Source organism: Podarcis tiliguerta, assembly GCF_965153285.1.
Source record: "Podarcis tiliguerta genome assembly, chromosome: 13".
Classification (NCBI taxonomy): Eukaryota; Metazoa; Chordata; class Lepidosauria; order Squamata; family Lacertidae; genus Podarcis; species Podarcis tiliguerta.
The window spans coordinates 36530637-36550171 of NC_139546.1; the positions used below are offsets into that span (position 1 = coordinate 36530637).

Consider the following 19535-nt stretch of genomic DNA (forward strand, 5'->3'; position numbering starts at 1 on the left):
TAGGATCATGGGAGAGTTCAGATCCTCCCTTCTTCCAGGCCCAGAACTGGAGGCTTGAATGATCCCTGATCAGGAAACTCCATTGGGTCTAATTTAAGCTTTCATGTACAGAGAGGGGGGCAAACATGGGCAAATCAAATGCCCTGTCCCTGGAAAGTTAAAGGTAAATGGACCCCTGACCATTAAGTCCAGTCATGACCGACTCTGGGGTTGCGGCGCTCATCTCGTTTTAATGGCTAAGGGAGCCGGTGTACAGCTTCCAGGTCATGTGGCCAGCATGACTAAGCCGCTTCTGGTGAACCAGAGTAGTGCACGGAAACGCCGTTTACCTTCCTGCCAGAGTGGTACCTATTTATCTACTTGCACTTTGACATGCTTTCGAACTGCTAGGTTAGCAGGAGCAGGGACTGAGCAACGGGAGCTCACCCCATCGCAGGGATTCGAACCGCCGACCTTCTGATCAGCAAGTCCTAGGCTCTGTGGTTTAACCCACAGCGCCACCCATGTCCCTTGTCCCTGGAAAGTTGCTTGTACCTAATTTGTCCACTGCAAGCTCGGTTGGCTGGAGTGTGGTGCTGATAACGCCAAGGCTGCAGGTTCGATCCCCAAATGGGACAAGTGCATATTCCTGCATTGCAGGGGGTTGGACTAGATGATCCTCAGGGACCCTTCCAACTCTATGATTCTATCATTCTAAGCTGCCATCTTCCTATCAAACAGGAATCTATTTTGTCTCTCCCCCAATCTTTTTTTTTTTTTTTAATGATTCACAGATGGTTCTTCCTTCTCTTATTGAATATTTTTATTGGGTTTGGGGTTTTTTAAAATGTCAATACAAACATTTACAAATTAAAAGTACCCTGGGGACATAGTAAACAAGACATGTGTTTTTTTTGCAACACGGTATGATTTTATTTCATTTACAAATGAAATGATTGGGCAGTTCCACAGTCTGGATTCTATGAAAATATACTCAGTCAGGCATGGGTGTAGCCGGAATTTTTGGGGTTTTTTTGGGGGGGGGGTCTTCAAATTTGTATTGTTTTTTTATTGATTTAAGGGAGGCAACTGCCCCCCTGCCCCCCTTGCCTACGCCCATGCAGTCAGGTGTATGATTTTTTTCAAAAAAATATCTAATACAATTTTTTAAAAAGCATAACCTGGCTGAAAATATACCTTCACATTTATTATGACAAACTGAGGACAGAGCACAGGAAGCAATGCTTTTATCTTTATTTTTATTTCTCTGTCAAGCCTGCACATGCATATATATATATTTAAGTTTGACAGTTCAATTGTTTACACAAGGAAGTCTTGTAATAATATTCTTTTCCTCTCTGCAATGATGCTGCATGTTATTTATGTTTCTTCTTTCCCCCTCTTTATATCTTATCCCATCTTCTTTATAATTTGAGATCTTAATAAAAATAATTTGGAAAGAATACAAACACATACAGCAAACAGTGGCGTGTTAACAAGAGTCCTTGAGGTACGTAAGGCAGACAGATCCGCCTTCTACAATAAAGAGATTTACATCAAAATGTGTTGTGTCATTTGTGGCCTCACAGTATCTAAGAACACATTTTACTAGGGAAAATTAAAAGGGTGGAACCTGCATATATCAGCTCCATAAAACAATCTCCATAAAACAATCTGAGTCAACGGCAGACGTATGAGAATGCCATCCCTCCTTAGACAGAAAAGGCCACCATATACCGGCAATTTCAATTTTGCCTTTTTTTAGCATTTCGCCTTGGTACTTACGCGATACTATTATATGCCGAACTTTCCGACAGAACCACGTCCCGTATTTTGTCTAACCAACCATTCGTGGAGAATCCTGATGTTTTCCAATGGCTAGCCTGATTCCATTGATGGTTCAATCCTAGACATCTCCAGACCAGGCTGATGGTGTTATGGGAATATAATACAGTGGTACCTCGGGTTACATACGCTTCAGGTTACATACGCTTCAGGTTACAGACTCCACTAACCCAGAAATAGTGCTTCAGGTTAAGAACTTTGCTTCAGGATAAGTACAGAAATCGGGCTCCGGCGGCGTGGCGACAGCCGGAGGCCCCATTAGCTAAAGTAGTGCTTCAGGTTAAGAACAGTTTCAGGTTAAGAACGGACCTCCGATACCACTGTATCTTGATTAGCAGCCAATTTCCTGACAGACCATTTTGAGAAGAGCATGGGAAATAGGGAACTGGCTGTTCACCCTCTGTCAGCAAATGTGGGTCTGCCAGCAACTTCTGTTGTTGCTGTTGCCCCTTTTCCTACAGATGCCCCTTTCTACAATATCCTTTTGGATTCTTCTAGGTCCATCTCTGGGTCCCCCCTGGAGCCCATCATCTCTGGGCCAGCTGGGGCTGATGGGAGTTGCTCTCCAAAATACCTGGAGGGCACCAGGTTAGGGAAGCTGTCCCAGGTTGTCAACTAGTGGACGGGGAAACTAGCAAGGCCAGATTTGGCCCAGAGTTTGCCAGCTGCTGACTGATAGTCTGAAGGCAAGCAAGTGCACTGGAAGCTGGTCTATTGGGGCAACTGGGAGGCTGCTCCACCAAACTTGGTCTGGCCTCAGGCAGCCGCCTCCTGCCTGCCTTCTTTCCTCTACCCACACACGGTGGTTTGCCTGTCCCCCTGTCCTCCTTAGACTCAGGGTAGCCCTTCTAGAACTCAGAAGGATGGGGACAAAACTGGAATCAGCTTAGTCTGCTGGTGATTGGTTCTGTCTTAAGGACCCAAGAAGACCCTGGTTGGATCAGGCCAATGACCCATCTAGTCCAGCATGCTGTTCTCACAAGTGGCCAATCAGAGACCACAATGGGAAACCCTCAAGGAAGACCTGAGCAAAAGAACACGCTCCCCGCCTGTGGTTTCCAGCAAATGGTATTCAGAAGCATTTAGCCATCATGGCTAGCCCTCTCCTCCTTGCCTCCTGCAGCACTGAGTTCCGCAGTTTAACTATGCACTGCTTGAAGGAGGACAGCTCAGTAGAGCATGAGACTCTTAATCTCAGGGTCGTCATGGGTTCAAGCCCCATACTGGGCAAAAAGGTTCCTGCATTTTAGGGGGCTGGTCCCTTCCAACTCTACAGTTCTATGATTCCAAGAAGTACTTTCTTTTTCTCTGTCCTGAGTCTTTGCTTTCTGTTGGCCTCCTGTGCCTTCTGCCCCAGCAGTTCAAGGGGCACCAGCACCCACTGGGCATGAAGCCTCGCTCTGCTTGCGCAACCTGTGGTCCTCGCTCCTGTGCTTGGCAGCAGTGTGCTTGCCCGATGCTAACACGTGGAACTGAACGTGTGAACCCGATCAGTCTCCACATGACATAATCTCGAGGGGAAAGCAGATGCTGCCTGAGCCGCATCCAGGCGTGTGAGCGCCAGACCTTTCCGAGGATCCCCTGGTTTCCTCCGGATCCACCTTAAAACATCTCTCCCTCCTCCCGCTCCTCTCCCTCTCCCTCAATTGCATCTCTTGGGGTCCCTTGGGAGAGGGGAAGGGAAAGTGAGAGAGAAGATCTGTGCATTTGAGAAGGGGGGGAGGAGGAGGGGAGGGAAGCCGAGGCTGTAAGAGGCAGGGAAGAAGGGAAGGGGGAAGCAGGGAAAGGAGAGAGACAGAGAGAGAGAGAGGTGTAGGGAGGGGGGAGGACAGAGGGGAGCAGGGAGAGTTCAGGACCAGGGAAGCCCCCCCCCCTAAAAAAGAGGGAGGGGGTCACATACAAAAAAAGGGGGAAGAAAACAGGATAGGTGGAAGGTGGTCGGCGGACCAGAGGGGGAACCCCAGAAGGAGTGGGGAGCAAGAGAGGCGGGAGGGAGGAAGAAAGCCCAGGGGGGGGGAGGCAGGTGAATAAGAGAAGGTGGGGAAACAAGGAGAAGCGGGGGGGGGCACACCCCACAGTAAGCAAGGGGAGTGGGGGCCAGGGAAGAAAGAGAGAGAGAGTCAGGGGAAGAGGGGTGAGGAGAGAGGGAGAAGTTAAGTTAGGGACTTCCAAGCTCTCCTCCTCCCGCCATTCCCCCTCCCTTCGCCTTATTCCCCAGTGATTCTCTATTCCCAGCCGCCGCCGTCACAACCCCACGTCGCGGGGAGTCCCACAGCTCCGCACAACCCCCTTTTGGAAGGGAGTCGGGGAGCGGGGTTTCTCGTGCTGCTCGTCCAGCCCCACGGAGTGATCCGACCCCAAGTGGCCAAGCCCTCCCTCCCCCTCCCCTCTTCCCCGTCCACGCCGTCTCCATCTTCCCCATCTCATCAACATTGCGAGAGGAGGGGCGGGGGGGGGCATCCCCTGGAGAAGGGGCGGGAGGAAGATGGAGGGACGGGGGAGGAAAGAGAGCTAGGGAAGGGGGGGAGGCGAGAAGATTAGAAAGAGAGAGGGGCATGGGGAGGGCAGAGGGCTTTCGGGGGTGAGAGGTGTTGTCTGACGCGCGCCCCCCACCCCACCCCCAGGACTCACCGGACCGCACGTGGATCGCGGGGGGTGGCGGGGGCCACCTCCAGAGGCTGCGCACCCGGAGGGGGGCACCTCCACGCGGGATGCCGAGGAGGGGGCGCCTCCTCCAGGTCTGAGACACCCCCCCCCCGCCCCACAGCAACCTCCTCCTGCTGCTCCCAAACCACGATGGGCACCAGCCTGGGGGGGCTTTGCCTGTTGGGAGTCCTGACGGCAACTTGTATGGCTGGTAAGAGAGAGAGAGAGAGAGAGAGAGAGAGAGAGAGAGAGAGAGATGAATGGGGAAAGTGGGGCGCGGGGTGAGTGAGAGAGAAAATATTAGCTTGGGATCTGGGGGTGGGGTGGGGGGTTAAGTTGGTGGATGTAAAGAAAACGGGAATTCCCTGAAAGGGAAAGATAAGGGCTAGCGACCAGTCGGACTATCTATCTATCTTGTCTTGTCTTATCTTATCATTCGTCTGTCTGTCTGTCTATCTATCTATCCATCCCCCTTTTTCCATTTCCTCCCCCCCTCCAATATATGCTATTTATAAACACATACAGATCACCCTCCTAATTTATGTTCACTAGCTTATCTATATCAGATCCACCCTCTTATCAGGTCTCCTTTGTAGCCTTTTCTTTCTTGATCTATCCATTCTCACCTCTTTCCTCAGTCTCTCCCCCTCCCCTTTGTCCATATCTCCATTTGTATTTTCTCTCCCTGCGCTTTCTTAATTTGTTACCACAGGGCTCAACCCCCCACCCCGTAATATTCCTTTCCATCAAAAACATTCCACAAAGTAATTTTCAAAAGAAGTAGAGGACCAAAGGTGTCTCTGAGCATGTGCAGAGCACTCTCCTTGCGGAGGCTTCCCAAGGCAGGAGGGTGCAGCTACTTTTCCTTGAGCTCCAGTATCTCACTCTCCCAGAAGAACCTCAGCAACACTCCCTTGTTCATTCATGTGTTTTCTGTGCAATCCATTGACATGCCTGCCATCCATTGATGGGGGGAGGGAGGAAGAAGCAGAGGTGTAGGTAGCATATAGCTCAGTGGTAGAGCATCTGCTTTGCATGCAGAAGGTCTCAGGTTCAATCCCCACTGTCTCCAGTTAGGGCTGCGAGGGACCCTTGCCTGAAATCTTGAAGAACTGCGGTCTATCGGTATATAGACAATACTGAACAAATGGATCAATGGTGTGATTCAGTATAAGTCAGTGTTGCGATTAAGCTTCCATGCTTTTGTCTCCCTCTTCAATTGCCCCACTAATTAACCCTCCCCCCCCCCTTTTATCCCTGCAGTGCAGTTTGTTCCTGCAAAGACCTACGAGGACTGGTGGGCATACAAGGAGACCCTTCACGGTAGCTTCGTTCCAGGTACAAAATGACCACTGGTGGGGTGGGGTGGGGGGTATGCTCCTTCCTTTCTCGCTTGCCTTCTTAACATGCCAAACTCAGACAACTCTCCTAGGTCAGGTGGCCTGTGGCCACAAGCAGCGTACGTGTGCCGGAAATCCCTCTAGCATTGACTGTTCTTGTGAGCGGATCCTATAATCAGCTGCAGCACAACCATTCAGTTGGCTGGTGCCCTGTGGAACTCTCGGCCACATGATGTTAGGGAAATCAGTAGACCAGCCGGGTCCCAGTCAGCCTTCTCACTCAGGATTGAGGGATCTTGCAGGGGCCGTGGCTCAGTGGAAGAGCACACGCTTTTCAGGCAGACAAGCCCAGGTTCAGTTCCCCAGCATGATTAGCTTAATAGAATCAGGAAGCAAGTGGAGATTGTCTGGGCAGTCATAGCAAACGGTACTGGGTTAGATGGGCAAAGGCACTTCCACGCCACTTAAGCACTCACAGAGAATCCTGGGAACTGTAGTTTGTGAAAGGGGCTCGCAATTATAGCTCTGTGAGGTCGGCACCCACACAGTTCCTGGGATTTATTTATTTTTGGTGGTGGGGGGCAGAGTGGAAGCCATTACTCTTAAAATAGTGTAAGAGCGTTTCAGAAATATGGGTGTGAGCTTAGCCTGATCTAGCATGCATCACCAAAAGGATATTGTGCAGCTAGAAAAGGGCAACCAAAATTATCAAAGGCTGGGCAACTTCCCTATGATGAAAGATTAAAATGTTTGTGGGTCTTTTTGGCTTAGGTAGAAGGTGACTAAGAGGGGGACATGATCAAAGTACGTAAAGATTATGTATGGTGTCAAGGCAGTGGACAAAACATAGCTTTTCTCCTTCAATACCAGAACCTGTGCTCATCCAATGAAACTGAGTGATAGAGACATCAAGACAGACAAGAGGGAGGTCTTAGAATCATGGAACTGTAGAGTTGGAAGGGACCCTGAGGGTCATCCAGCCCAACCCCCTACAATGTAGGAATGTGCAACTGTCCCATACGGGGATCAAACCCGTGACCTTGGCGTTATCAACACCACACTCTAACCAACTGAGATAGCCAGGCTGCTTCATGCAGTGAACCATTAAACAACGCCAGAAGATAGCGAAGGCCTGTGGCGCAGTGGTAGGACATCCGTTTTGCATGCACAAGGTCCCAGGTTTGATCCCCAGCTTCTCCAAGTAAGAACATAAGAAGAGCCTGGTGGGTTGGGCCAATGGTCCACCCATCGAGTGCAGCATCCTGGTCTCTCTGTGGCCAGCCAGATACCTGTGGGAAACCTGCAAGCAGGATCTGAACACAAGAGCCTCCTGTGGTTTCAAGAGATGGAGCAATAGCCATCATGGCTCATAGCCTTAACGTCCATGATTTTTCATCCAATCCATCAAAGATAGGATAGTGGCTGGGAATTTGCCCTGTATGAAACCTTGGAGAGCTACTGCCCACCGATGTCTGTTACTCATGGTGGCTTATATAGGACCTCAAGTATCCCAGAGGCAATATAGCTCTGGTCTCGAGGGATGGCAGAGGGAGAGGGCCAGTTTCCTCCTACCCCACCTGTGGATTCCCCAAGGGCAGCTGGTTGTGGGGAAGAGATTGTTGGTCTAGCCAGGCCATTGGGTCTGATGCAGCAACACTTCTGGTTTTCCTAGGAAGTCAGTTCTTCATTGGGGTAGATGGTGAATGGAAAAGGCAAATGGAGAGGTGGATAGAGGAGTGTGATTGGTGCCGCACGGCCATATTTTTGGAAAGAAAGAGTAAAGGAATATGTGAAATGAAGGGGTGAATGGTGGGACATCTTGGGAACAAGGTGGGAGAAAAATAAGTGGGCAGGTGAAAGGGGACAGGGTGGACGGGTCATCCTGGCAGGTGATAAAAACGTGTGTCCACTCCTATCATGTAAGTTATTCCCTTTGGCCACTTGGAGGGAAAGGTTTGTATCCAATCATGCTCCAACAGAACCACTATTTCTCCTTCCATTTGCTTTCCTACCTCAAATCTGCTCTGGAGATTCTCCCAACCCTGATTTGGGGGGTGTTCATGGGCCAGAGGAGACGGGCGGGGGGGGGGGGAGAGAAGTTGCTCTGTGGCATGCCTGGAAGTCCATTGTGCCTTCAGAGCTGCAGGGTTAGCTATAGCCCAAAGTTTGGAAACATGCTTATAAGGGAAGACATCTCATCTTTTTTAAGAATTTAAAAAATCTGCCTTCCTGCTTTCCACATGTTGATTGGTACAAGTAGAGGCTGGATATCTTTGTCACCATTTAAAATAAAAATAAAAATACACACATCCTTCATTTAAAGGTAAGACATGGGTCTAGTCCTCATCGTACTGGGGGCAATAAGGTTGACCATGCTCAGGTAGCATCTCATAAAAGCTGAGAAAGCATAAAAAGTGTACAGTGGTACCTCGGGTCAAGAACTTAATTCGTTCTGGAGATTCATTCTTAACCTGAAACTGTTCTTAACCTGAAGCACCACTTTAGCTAATGGGGCCTCCCACTGCTGCCGCGCCGCCAGAGCATGATTTCTGTTCTCATCCTGAAGCAAAGTTCTTAATCCGAGGTACTATTTCTGGGTTAGCAGAGTCTGTAACCTGAAGCAAATGTAACCTGAAGTGTCTGTAACCCGAGGTACCACTGTATAGTTTAGTTCCCTCCTGAGAAGGTGGAGCATCTGTGCCCCCCACCTTTGGGGCGACTTCAGAAGGTGGTTCACCTGAGCCCTTGGAGCTTTGCCCACCGAGAATCATAGAACTGTAGAGTTATAAGGGACCCTGAGGGTCATCTAGTCCAGCCCCTGCAAACGCAGGATTCACAACTCCAAAAACCCTGACAGATGGCCACCCAACCTCTGCTTAAAGACCATCGATGAAGGAGAGTCCACCACCTTCCGCGGTAGCCCGTTCCCTGTCAAACATTCCTGACGCTTAGTTGGAATCTTTCCTCGTCATTCGAATCCGTTACAAGGAAGGAGATTCCGACGAACCGATGAACCGTTAGGAAGAACCTGCTTCCTTCTCTCACTTCCCTCTCTCCTCTCCTCTTCTCCTCCCCTCCTGCCACAACCCCCCCGTACAGTATTTCATCTTCCCATTTCTCCCTCCCCCCCCCCGACTGTGGCTCCTTCGAAACTTCCAAAACGCTGCGGACGTGTGTTTTCCTGTGCCGGTTGAGGGTGGTGGGTGGGGTTCACCTGACTCCCAGTTTTGCCCTCGGAATGAGAAGCTCGGCCGGTGAAGCAGATGCCTTGTCAGCGGGCTTAATTTGCATGATTAATTCTGAGCTCAGGATCTGGGTTTCCTCGGCGCGGAATGTTGGCACCGATGCCAGACAGCCAATTAGGTCCTGGATGCCAGATGGGGAATGAACACACACACACACACACAGAGAGAGACATATGCCTCGCTCATGACCCCCTGCGTCGAAGGTTGGGGATGACTCGTGGTGTCCCAAGGGGACGGTGTCTCCTCCATCGCCTTGCTGCGAGAGGAGGAGTGCCAGCGCTGGAGGTGGCGGCGGAGGCTGCTGTTGCGCCGTGCCTGTGCGCAGTGCCGAGAGCCGGGGTGGGGGGCTGGGCTCAGCAACTGCAAGAGGCTGCATTAATATTTAATATCTCCCTCGCCCGCTCCAGCGATGCAGCGAGCAGCAGGCAAAGAGAAATGGGACCACAGCGTTGGGGGGCAGGCGGGTAGGCAGGCAGGCAGATCAAGGGGGCACGCTGGTGGCATGATAGGATTGAGGGGGACACACCACAATATTATCATCACCACCACCCAGGACCCCAGGAGTGTGAAAAGGGAAAGGGCAAAGAACGTGTCCGCCTTTCCCTGCCCCCCAAATGCTGACAGGAGGAAAACAATTAAGTATATACACATAGACATTAGAATGCACCAAAAAAAAGCGCTAGCATACAGGAACCACAGAAGGAGTCAGGAATGAAGCAAGCTTGGGCACACAGAGAGAGAGATGAAGGGGCGGCCACAGAGAGAACGGAACCAGAGGCATTGCTTTGCTGAAATTCATGTGCACAACTCTTTCCCATATTCAAATGCCCAGTGCACACAGTCACACGCAGTCTTCACTGCGTGAAGCTGGTGCCCTCCAGATGTTGGCGTGCTACGATTCCCATCAGGTGCACCAGCTGGGGCTGATGGGAACTGTAGTCCAACAAAACCTGGAGGGCATCAAGCTGGCAGTGGCTGCACCAGACAGATATATCTACACACTTGTAGATGTATCTTGATGAGCTGGAATATGTGCAGAGGAGGGGGACCAAGATGATCGAGGGTCTGGAAAGCAAGCCTTATGAGGAATGGTTGAAGGAGCTGGATATGGGAAAGAGGAGACAAAGAGGAGGTACGATAGCGAACTTCAAATATCTCAAGGGCTGTCACATGGAAAATGGAGTCTGCTTATTTTCTCCGCTCCGGAGGCTCGGACCCGAACCAATGGCTTCAATATACAAGAAAGCAGATTCCGACTAAATATCAGGAAGAACTTTCTGACAGTAAGAGCTGTTTGACAGTGGCGCGGTCTCCCTCGAGAGGTTGTGGACTCTCCTTCCTTGGAGATTTTTAAGCAGAGGTTGGATGGTCATCTGTCATGGATGCTTTAGTTGAGATTTCTGCATTGGGGTCCTTTCCGACCATACAATTCTATGATTCTATGGTGTATGTGTGTATGGCTTTGCCTTGGGGGCGTATAAATTAAGCAGTAATGTAACATAACACCCGGGTAACAACAGACACACCACCTGATTCCTTTTATCCTGTAATATATTGCACAGCCACATCCGTTCCTGGTTAAAAATATACCTGCACACAGAGTAACTCTCACCTGCCCCTCTCTGTTCTCTTGCTTGTACTCTTAGCTCTTGTGAAAATACATTACATGCTTAGTTAACACATCTGTGTGCATTAACACACACACACATCTACCATCAACTTATTCATGTAGAAGTTTCACGCGCCACTTTTTGAGCAAAGACCTTCAAGTTGGCTTACTGTCGATGGTAATGTTCAGGGCTGGCTGTTTGTTGCCTGCTGGGAGTGACAGGGCAGAAGGTAGAGAGACCAACAACAGGGGGAGCCAGAGCAATCACAGAAAAGGGCAACACTAATTTGTTCTCCTAAGGAGGAGGAAGGTGACAGGCAGGGCTACTCCCTGGATTGGCTGTAAGATGGGGTTAATGGCTGGTGGCAGATGAAGGTTCCTCTGGGTGGAGCCTCATTCACCAGCTTCCACTGATCCATAGCAGGGCCTTTTTCAGTGGTGATTCCCCTGTTGTGTAATGCCCTCCATCATTATTAACTTGAAGGAAGAATATGAAACATGCTTGTTTCTTCAGGCATTTGGTGGCTGTTCCTGGCAACTCTTGTGATCGTTGGCTGGAAGTCTGTTCTTACCAGAATTGCTTTTAGAATACTTTGTAACTGAAAGCGTTTTTAATTGTACAGTGGTACCTCGGGTTACATACGCTTCAGGTTACAGACGCTTCAGGTTACAGACTCCGCTAACCCAGAAATAGTGCTTCAGGTTAAGAACTTTGCTTCAGGATGAGAACAGAAATCGTGCTGCGGTGGCAGCAGGAGGCCCATTAGCTAAAGTGGTGCTTCAGGTTAAGAACAGTTTCAGGTTAAGAACGGACCTCCGGAACGAATTAAGTACTTAACCCGAGGTACCACTGTAGTTGTTTTTGGAATGTTGAGGCTGTTTTAGAATGCTTTTTGCTTTGCTTTTGTTTCTAAACTGTGAACCTCCTGTTTGCCACTCCTTGGGGAGAAAGGGTGAAGTATAGATTCAATAAATAACTAGTAACAGCATATATGCCTTCACACGAAATCCATGCAACCCAGTAGCCCTTAGCAGCTAGCAGCAAAGTGAGGGCTTTCAAGCCTTTTGTGTGAAAATGGTCCTCAACATCTATTGTTCCATCCAGATTGGTGGGGTGGGTTTTCGCATGTGGATGTTCCTCACAACGTGCCCTTGACACAATAAATTGTGCATTACTGCTAGAGTTACACTGGGCTGCTCACACACCTGCGACGCTCCCCCAGTGTTACTGCATAATTGCTCTCTGGTGGGGCAGCCCTGCATAGCAGTGGAACGAAAACGTAATGGCACAAAAGAAAATAAAACAAAGGCACCCCCTGGAACACTGGTGGAAACAAAGCAGTATGTATCCCTCCCCCCAGCCAGCAACTTTTGCAGGCACCAACAGTATTGAAACTAACCACCCTGAAGCCATCAAGAGTGCAATCGTGATGTATGCACAATAAAAAGGACATCTGGAGGCACCCTGCATCTATGCATTTTAAAAATTAACACTGGAAGCTGTTGAACACAACCACCATTGCGTGCTCTGCCTATCCTCCCCCCCCCCCAATCGTCCCTACATGGTCTCGCTGAAACACTCCCCAGGTACTTTCCAACCCTCCATCTGCACCCCATGGGCAAGCAGATGAAAGCGAATCACTTCCTCGGCTCTTGCGCAAGGATTCCACAGGGCTCCTTGTTTTTCCTCTTCCAGGTCCTCCATTCTGGGGTCTTGTGAATTCGGCTTGGAGCCTCTGCGCCATTGGCAAGCGCCAGTCGCCCGTGGATGTCAACACAAGCCAAATGGTGTTTGATCCTTTCCTCCCTCCACTTCGACTAAGCATGGGCGGGAAAAAGGTGTGTGCTTCTGCATGGAATGCCATGCACAAAGGTGTTTGTAAGGTTCATTGAATTTACTTCCCGGTAACAGCAGAGCCTAGGGCCTGCCGATCAGAAGGTCGGCGGTTCGAATCCCCGCGACGGGGTGAGCTCCTGTTGCTCTGTCCTAGCTCCTGCCCACCTAGCAGTTCGAAAGCACATCAAAGTGCAAGTAGATAAATAGGTACCACTCTGGCAGGAAGGTAAACGGCATTTCCGTGCCCTGCTCTGTTTTGCCAGAAGCGGCTTAGTCATGCTGGCCACCTGACCCGGAAGTGAGATGAGCGCCGCAACCCCAGAGTCGTCCGCAACTGGACCTAACAGTCAGGGGTCCCTTTACCTTTAACCGTGCCTAGGCTTGCAGTAATAATCAGCATCAGAATGGATCCAGATTGAGGCTGCATGTTTATTATCATCTTAAAACACTGCTAGCTCTCTTCTTCTCCCATCCAACTTGGATCAAAGCAAGTTTTGCGAAAACATATCAAAATGTAGCATTTCATAAGAAACAACAGGATAGATATGGATTGTGGGTAAAGCCGTGCATACATTGCTTTCCAAACCAGTGGTGGGAACATATTGTATGCAGAGTAAACAGGGGTGTGTGCACAGCATGAAGTAGCCACACCAAATCTTTTCACATTGATTTCAATAGGAAAGTTGCTTTGCCATAATCCATAATTGACATATTTTAACTCCACTCTTCTGTCCCATCACCAGGGCCTTGAAGACCGTGACCAAACGAAGCTTAAAACCAGAGTAATAAAATATTATAAACATGAATTTTAAAGAAGCACAGCAGATAAAATCTCCTTAGCATAACCAAAGGGGAAACAGTAGCTCAGTCATCAATCATGCCACAAGCTCACTGTAACAGTGTAAGCATTTTACCTGGAGAAACAAGGAAAAGTGCCAAGAAATCCAACTGGGGCAGAGTGTTCCATGGTTTAAGTGCCACCACCGAGAAGGAAATGTCCCTCATTATGGCTGGGGTGAACCAAGAGTGTAAATAATACTGTTACATCATCTCACCCCGCAGATCAGTGGCACAATGTACAACACGGGACGGCATGTCTCCTTCCGCCCAGACCCACTGCAGCTGGTGAACGTTTCTGGAGGGCCTCTGCTGTATAGTCACCGCCTCCAGGAGCTGCGCCTGCACTTTGGCAGCGAAGACGGGTTTGGCTCCGAGCATCGGATAGACGGCGAGAGCTTCTCCGCCGAGGTGATCTCAGGCCCCGCTCAGACTGGTGCATTTTGTGGATACTCTTAGCTCAGGCGCCGATCTATACATGCAGAAAAATCGAGTGCCATTAAAACTTTTCCTCAAATCAACCTCACATTTATTTAAAGGGTTTCTACACCAGCTGCGTTAGACTGCAGCCCTAAAAAACCAATACCAATAAATCGCACAGCACACGAAGGCTGTAAGTAAATAGTAATGTTCTTAAAAGCCCAGAGTTGTTGTGTTAGGATTGAGGACACCCTCAAAACCCCACTGAGCCACTGGGTGATTATCTCTCAGCGTAGCCCACCTCACAGGGTGGTTGGAAGGATAAAAGAGGGAGGAGGACAAAAAGGGGGGGGGGAGATCCATGTATGCTGCTTTAGGATCCTGAGAGGAAAGGCAGGATGTAAATGTAATAAGTATATCCGTCATTCCACACCTGCAAAATGCAAGCTGTATTTACGTCTGCATGTGCCTTTTTCTCATTCGTTCCCACCTCTAGGTGCAGCTGATCCACTACAACCAAGAGCTCTACCCCAATATCTCAGAGGCGTCGCGCAATCCCAATGGTTTGGCTGTCATTTCGATCTTTGCTGATGTGAGCCTCTCCCTCTCCCTTCCAACCCCACAAAAAATAAAATAAAAATCTAGGGCGTGCCAGATGGGTCCCTGGCCAGCTCAAGGTTGGGCAGGAGATCAGAGGACAAAATGCAAGGCCTTTGTTTCATTTCTCTTTGCAGATTGGACCAAGCCCCAACCCATTCCTAACCAGGCTGTTAAACAGAGAGACCATCACCCGCATCTCGTATAAGAGTAAGTGGGAAAAGGACTATGTTAGAGGTCCCTTGGCAAAGATGGTCAGGACTGGGAAAGCTAACCAGGGAGGTGGCAGTTGTGGGAGAGGACATGACAAAAATGGAGAATGGCATGTAGAGAGAGTAAATAAAAATATACCTTTTTTTTGTCACGTCTCATAACAATGGAATGGCCACTAGCCTAGATTGTTTTAACCAACGTTCAGGAACAGCAGGTCTCTAGCTCTGTGACTCGGCTATGTGGAATCTCACCTGTGCAGATGTCTTCAATCCTGTGTGCTGCACACAAACAACAGGGGAGGGGTGTTACCTTAAGTTTCCCAGAAGGACCCGCCAGAGCCACTTTGGGGGACAAAATTCTGGATTAGATGAACCTTTGATCCAATCCCATAGGGCCCTTCTTCTGACACTCGCCTGTGTGTGCATCTCTCTCTCACGACAGATGATGCATATCTTCTACATGACCTGAGTCTGGAAGATCTCTACCCAGAGACTTTCGGCTTCATTACTTACCAAGGATCCATGTCGACCCCTCCGTGCTACGAAACAGCCACTTGGATCCTTATTGACCGACCCATCAACATGACCTCTGTACAAGTAGGTTCCTCCCTGGGGCAGTGGAGTCTCTGGATTTCCCAGCATCAAGAGAAGCTCCTTAACTCACTCTCCCCATTAGATTCACCTGCCCCACACCCAGCCCTTCCCAAAAACCTAGGAGTCCTGATCCTCAACTTCTTTCTTGACCTCCTTTCCCCACTTCTCTCTCTTCTGCAGATACACTCCCTTCGTCTTCTCAGCCAGAACCTCCCTTCCCAAATTTTCCGGAGCATGAGTGACAATTCGAGACCCCTCCAGCCCCTCCTCCATCGAAGCCTTCGGGGCAACCGAGACCCACGGCGCCCCACTCGACGTTGCAAGGGGGGCAACTACAGGCTCCATGGTATGCAGGCCAGGAATTTGAGCTCTGTTCTTTCATGCTCAGACCTGCTAGGTTTTACTCTCCTTCCTTCCTTCCTTCCTTCCTTCCTTCCTTCCTTCCTTCCTTCCTTTATCTGTTTACTTACAGCATGTGCAGCCTGCCTTTCTATCAGACATTCAAGGTGACTTGCAATCAAAATAAAGCAATGCATGTTGATTTAAAATAAAATAGACTAATGACAATCTTAAAAAATGTCTGGAAAAGGAGATGAAGAGCCTTGCTTTCCCTCCAGACGTTGTTGAACTCCAAATCCCATCAGCCCCAGATTGGCCAACAAGCAGAGATTATGGGAACTGTAGTCTGTCTGTTAATCAGTGCAATCCTATATGCATCTACTCAGAAGCAAGTCTTATGGACTTTAGCAGGTCTTACTACCAGGTTAGGCAGTATAGGATTCATGTCTACTACTGCCTTGGATTTTTAAGTAAGATAAGGCGGCGGGGGGGGGGGGGGATTAAAGGATAGGCTTGGTTCCTCAAAAGACCAAAAGCAGGACTGTGAGTTACTAGAAACAGGGACTATCCCTGGCAAACAGGGTCAGTTGGAGCATTTGACACACAGGCAGGATCTGTTTAAAAACAAATCCCTTTCCATAACCTGCATTTCCCCCCCTTCTCTCTTCTAGTGGATGGTACACGCCCTCCGAAAACTGTCATGTAGCTGAGATGCGCTGCAGCCAGTTGAATGTTTGAGGGTGGCTGTGGCTCCTTCAGAATTTGATGTCTAACTGAGGAAGTTGTAACCTCCCGCTTCTGGGTGACCAGACTGCCTTCCACCATGCGAAAGGGGAATAACAGGATGCCTGTGAACAACAATGGAATGTATGCCTCAGGGGTGTTTGGGACACACGTGCACACCCACACAATATGGCTTCCAGAGGTTTCTAAAAATGAGGCCACTGCTATTTATCAACAGAACGTGGCGTACTCAATTGAACAGCCATATCTTAAAAGGGATTGGGCCTTTCCCAGATGCCTGAGGACTAGAATCTTGTCCTTTGACATTGCCTCCCTGCTTATTTCCAAAAGCAATTGGCTTTTTGTTCAAACACACTCAAAATCTCCATGAATCCAAAACATGAGGGAGAGAGAATGTAACCCAAATTTGGGGCAGCACAGCCAAACTGCATTGGGCAGACAGCTGTTTCCCAGATGCTGCAAACAAACACCTCAGAATGTTTGGTTGGGCATATAAATGTTGGAGACTATCCCCCATAATGTATGAGGACACTCCCAAGATATCTGAGGGACATTTTGTGAGCTTCAGGAGCCACCGGCCACAAAAACTCAAGCAGGGTTGTTTATTAATGTTCTGAACCTCAGGAAGTCGGTGGGGGTGGGACAGGATAACACAAACGATACACAGGAACAACCTCACAAATCCTGAGATTCTTTCAATATTTGGGGCAGAGACATACACATGAAACTCCACCCCACTTTCTGTGCCAATGTGAGGAAATCTGGGGTGGAAAATACAAACGAGAGCCCCCTCCCAAATCCTCAGTATATCTTGGGATGTTTAAGAGAACAGAAAACACACACCAACGCGACCATCGTTTCCGAATGGCCTTCAATAACCTTAGCTGGGGAGCAGGGAGAGGGGAGAATTTTGTTGCCAAAAGAATCCACCTTTTGAATACAGATTAATATTATTAATTAAAGAACAGTTTTCAAAACAAGCTTTGATTTCTTTGCAGTGATCTTTTTTTTCAGCTAGATCAGGGACTAATAGCATGTCATTGTGACCCAACTCAGGCCATGTAAAGTGATATTGGGGGGAGGGGGAGAAAGAAAATTTGAAGTGGGAGGTGGGATAAGGAGCTGAATCTTTCAGACACACATGTATACCGGCACTTTCCTCTCCAAAACAAATCATCCCCAACTGTTTTTCTTCCCTGTGAGGATTGCTTTAAAGCAGCCTTGCAAATAAGCCCACCAAAGTTACTAGCCTGCAATTATTATTTTTACCAGCCTGCTGTGGACTGGTGGAAAGGGAAAGAGAGCCCTGCCACTCCTGTAGAGTTACCTGCGACATTTCAGTGCGGGGTGTGGATAACGGGTTTCCCGCAACTCACATTCCACTTGTTTACCAGGCGAGATGAAGAAGAGAGACTGACCTAAGTGTAGAGTGGGGGTGGGGGGAGGGAGGAGAGTTCCAATACTTTGGCCAACTCATGAGAAGAGAAGACTCCCTGGAAAAGACCCTGATGCGGGGAAAGATGGAGGGCACAAGGAGAAGGGGAAGACAGAGGACGAGATGGTTGGACAGTGTTCTCGAAGCTACCAGTATGAGTCTGACCAAACTGCGGGAGGCAGTGGAAGACAGGAGTGCCTGGCGTGCTCTGGTCCATGGGGTCACAAAGAGTCGGGACACAACTAAACGACTAAACAACAACAACAAGTGTGTGTGTGTGTGTGCGTGGAAAATCAGCTTGCTATCCCCTTTCCCGCAGCTTGGTCAAACTCATGTTTGTAGCTTCGAGAACACTATCCAACCATCTCATACTCTGTCGTCCCCTTCTCCATGTACCCTCAACATCAGGGTCTTTTCCAGGGAGTCTTCTCTTCTCATGAGGTGGCCAAAGTATTGGAGCCTCAGCTTCACGATCTGTCCTTCCAGTGAGCATTCATGGCTGATTTCCTTAAGAATAGATAGGTTTGATCTTCTTGCAGTCCATGGGACTCTCAAGAGTCTCCTCCAGCACCATCATTCAAAAGCATCAATTCTTCAGCGATCAGCCTTCTTTATGGTCCAGCTCTCAATTCCATACATCACTACTGGGAAAACCATAGCTTTAACTATACAGACTTTTGTTGGCAAGGTGATGTCTCTTTTTAAGATGCTGTCTAGGTTTGTCATTGCTTTTCTCCGAAAAAGCAGGTGTCTTTTAATTTCGTGACTGCTGGATATTGGGCTAGATGGGTCAAAAGCCTGACTCAGTAAAAAGCAGCTTTGTCTGTGAGACTGCCCAAATGTCCCACAAGAAACAGCGGTTCTCAATTGCTAATTAGCCTCTTCCATATAAGAAAACAGCTTCTTAGGTTTCCAGGGCTCAATTGTGAACAATTTGCACGCAAGGTAAAGAGGAGGCCGGATAACAGGACAAGATGGGAAATGGTGCCATGATTGTTTCATATGCGCCCCCCCCCCCAACCCTTGCAGAGTTCCGCCATTCTCTCTCAGCGGCACTTCGGTCTTTTAATTACCACTGGAAGATCCAGCAGTAGCTGCTAGTGAGCCAACACAGCAAAGACGCAGCACGGATACCTTTAAGATTTCAGTTCTTTGGAGACAGAAATAGATGGCTAGAGAGTGACCTTATCAAATACAGCTCCCTTGGGGACAGCCATTCCCAACACAAAAGCCAGTGAGCAGAGAAACTGGGGCACCAGAAATAATTACTATGTGCAAAGTTGTAACCATGTAAACGCAATTACTTGAGGTAAAGTGGGGTGGGGGAGGAATGCAGGCAGAATTAAGTGTGAATGGGCCTTGCACTAGGTGTTGATAGATGATAGATATTCTACTGCCCCCTGGTGGAAATCTCCCCCAAATTCTTGATTCTGGTAAAAGGGACCCCTGACCATTAGGTCCAGTCATGGCCGACTCTGGGGTTGCGGCGCTCATCTCACTTTATTGGCCGAGGGAGCCGGCATACAGCTTCCGGGTCAGCATGATTAAGCCGCTTCTGGTGAACCAGAGCAGCACACGGAAACGCCGTTTACCTTCCCAGGTACCTAGGTACTGGAGTGGTACCTATTTATCTACTTGCACTTGACGTGCTTTCAAACTGCTAGGTTGGCAGGAGCAGGGACCAAGCAACGGCAGCTCACCCTGTCGTAGGGATTTGAACTGCCGACCTTCTGATCGGCAAGTGCTAGGCTCTGTGGTTTAACCCACAGCGCCACCCGCGTCCCCTTGATTCTGGAGGGGTGGGAATTCTGGATTATTCTGATCCTTGGCTGGGAACTGAGGCAAAAACGGTGGCA

General features: G+C 49.0%; 1 protein-coding gene across 1 annotated transcript; it reads left to right on the top strand.

Annotated features, from left to right (window-relative positions):
- Positions 1–3502: 3502 nt before the first annotated feature.
- Positions 3503–17224, top strand: CA11 (carbonic anhydrase 11). The gene is made up of 9 exons (XM_083409263.1): positions 3503–4681; positions 5734–5808; positions 12361–12503; positions 13564–13749; positions 14255–14350; positions 14493–14565; positions 15010–15164; positions 15342–15507; positions 16172–17224. The coding sequence occupies exons 1-9, from the start codon at positions 4621–4623 to the stop codon at positions 16204–16206; spliced, it is 990 nt and encodes a 329-aa protein (XP_083265389.1). The 5' UTR covers positions 3503–4620; the 3' UTR covers positions 16207–17224.
- The last annotated feature ends 2311 nt before the right edge of the window (positions 17225–19535 follow it).

What these genes read in the sequence shown, in the direction of transcription:
- CA11 (XM_083409263.1), top strand. Translation starts at nt 4,621, where the DNA reads ATGGGCACCAGCCTGGGGGGGCTTTGCCTGTTGGGAGTCCTGACGGCA. An exon ending in TCACGGTAGCTTCGTTCCAG is followed by an intron (nt 5,809 to 12,360) that starts GTACAAAATGAC and finishes TTCCTCTTCCAG; the next exon opens with GTCCTCCATTCTGGGGTCTT. An exon ending in CACCCGCATCTCGTATAAGA is followed by an intron (nt 14,566 to 15,009) that starts GTAAGTGGGAAA and finishes CTCTCACGACAG; the next exon opens with ATGATGCATATCTTCTACAT.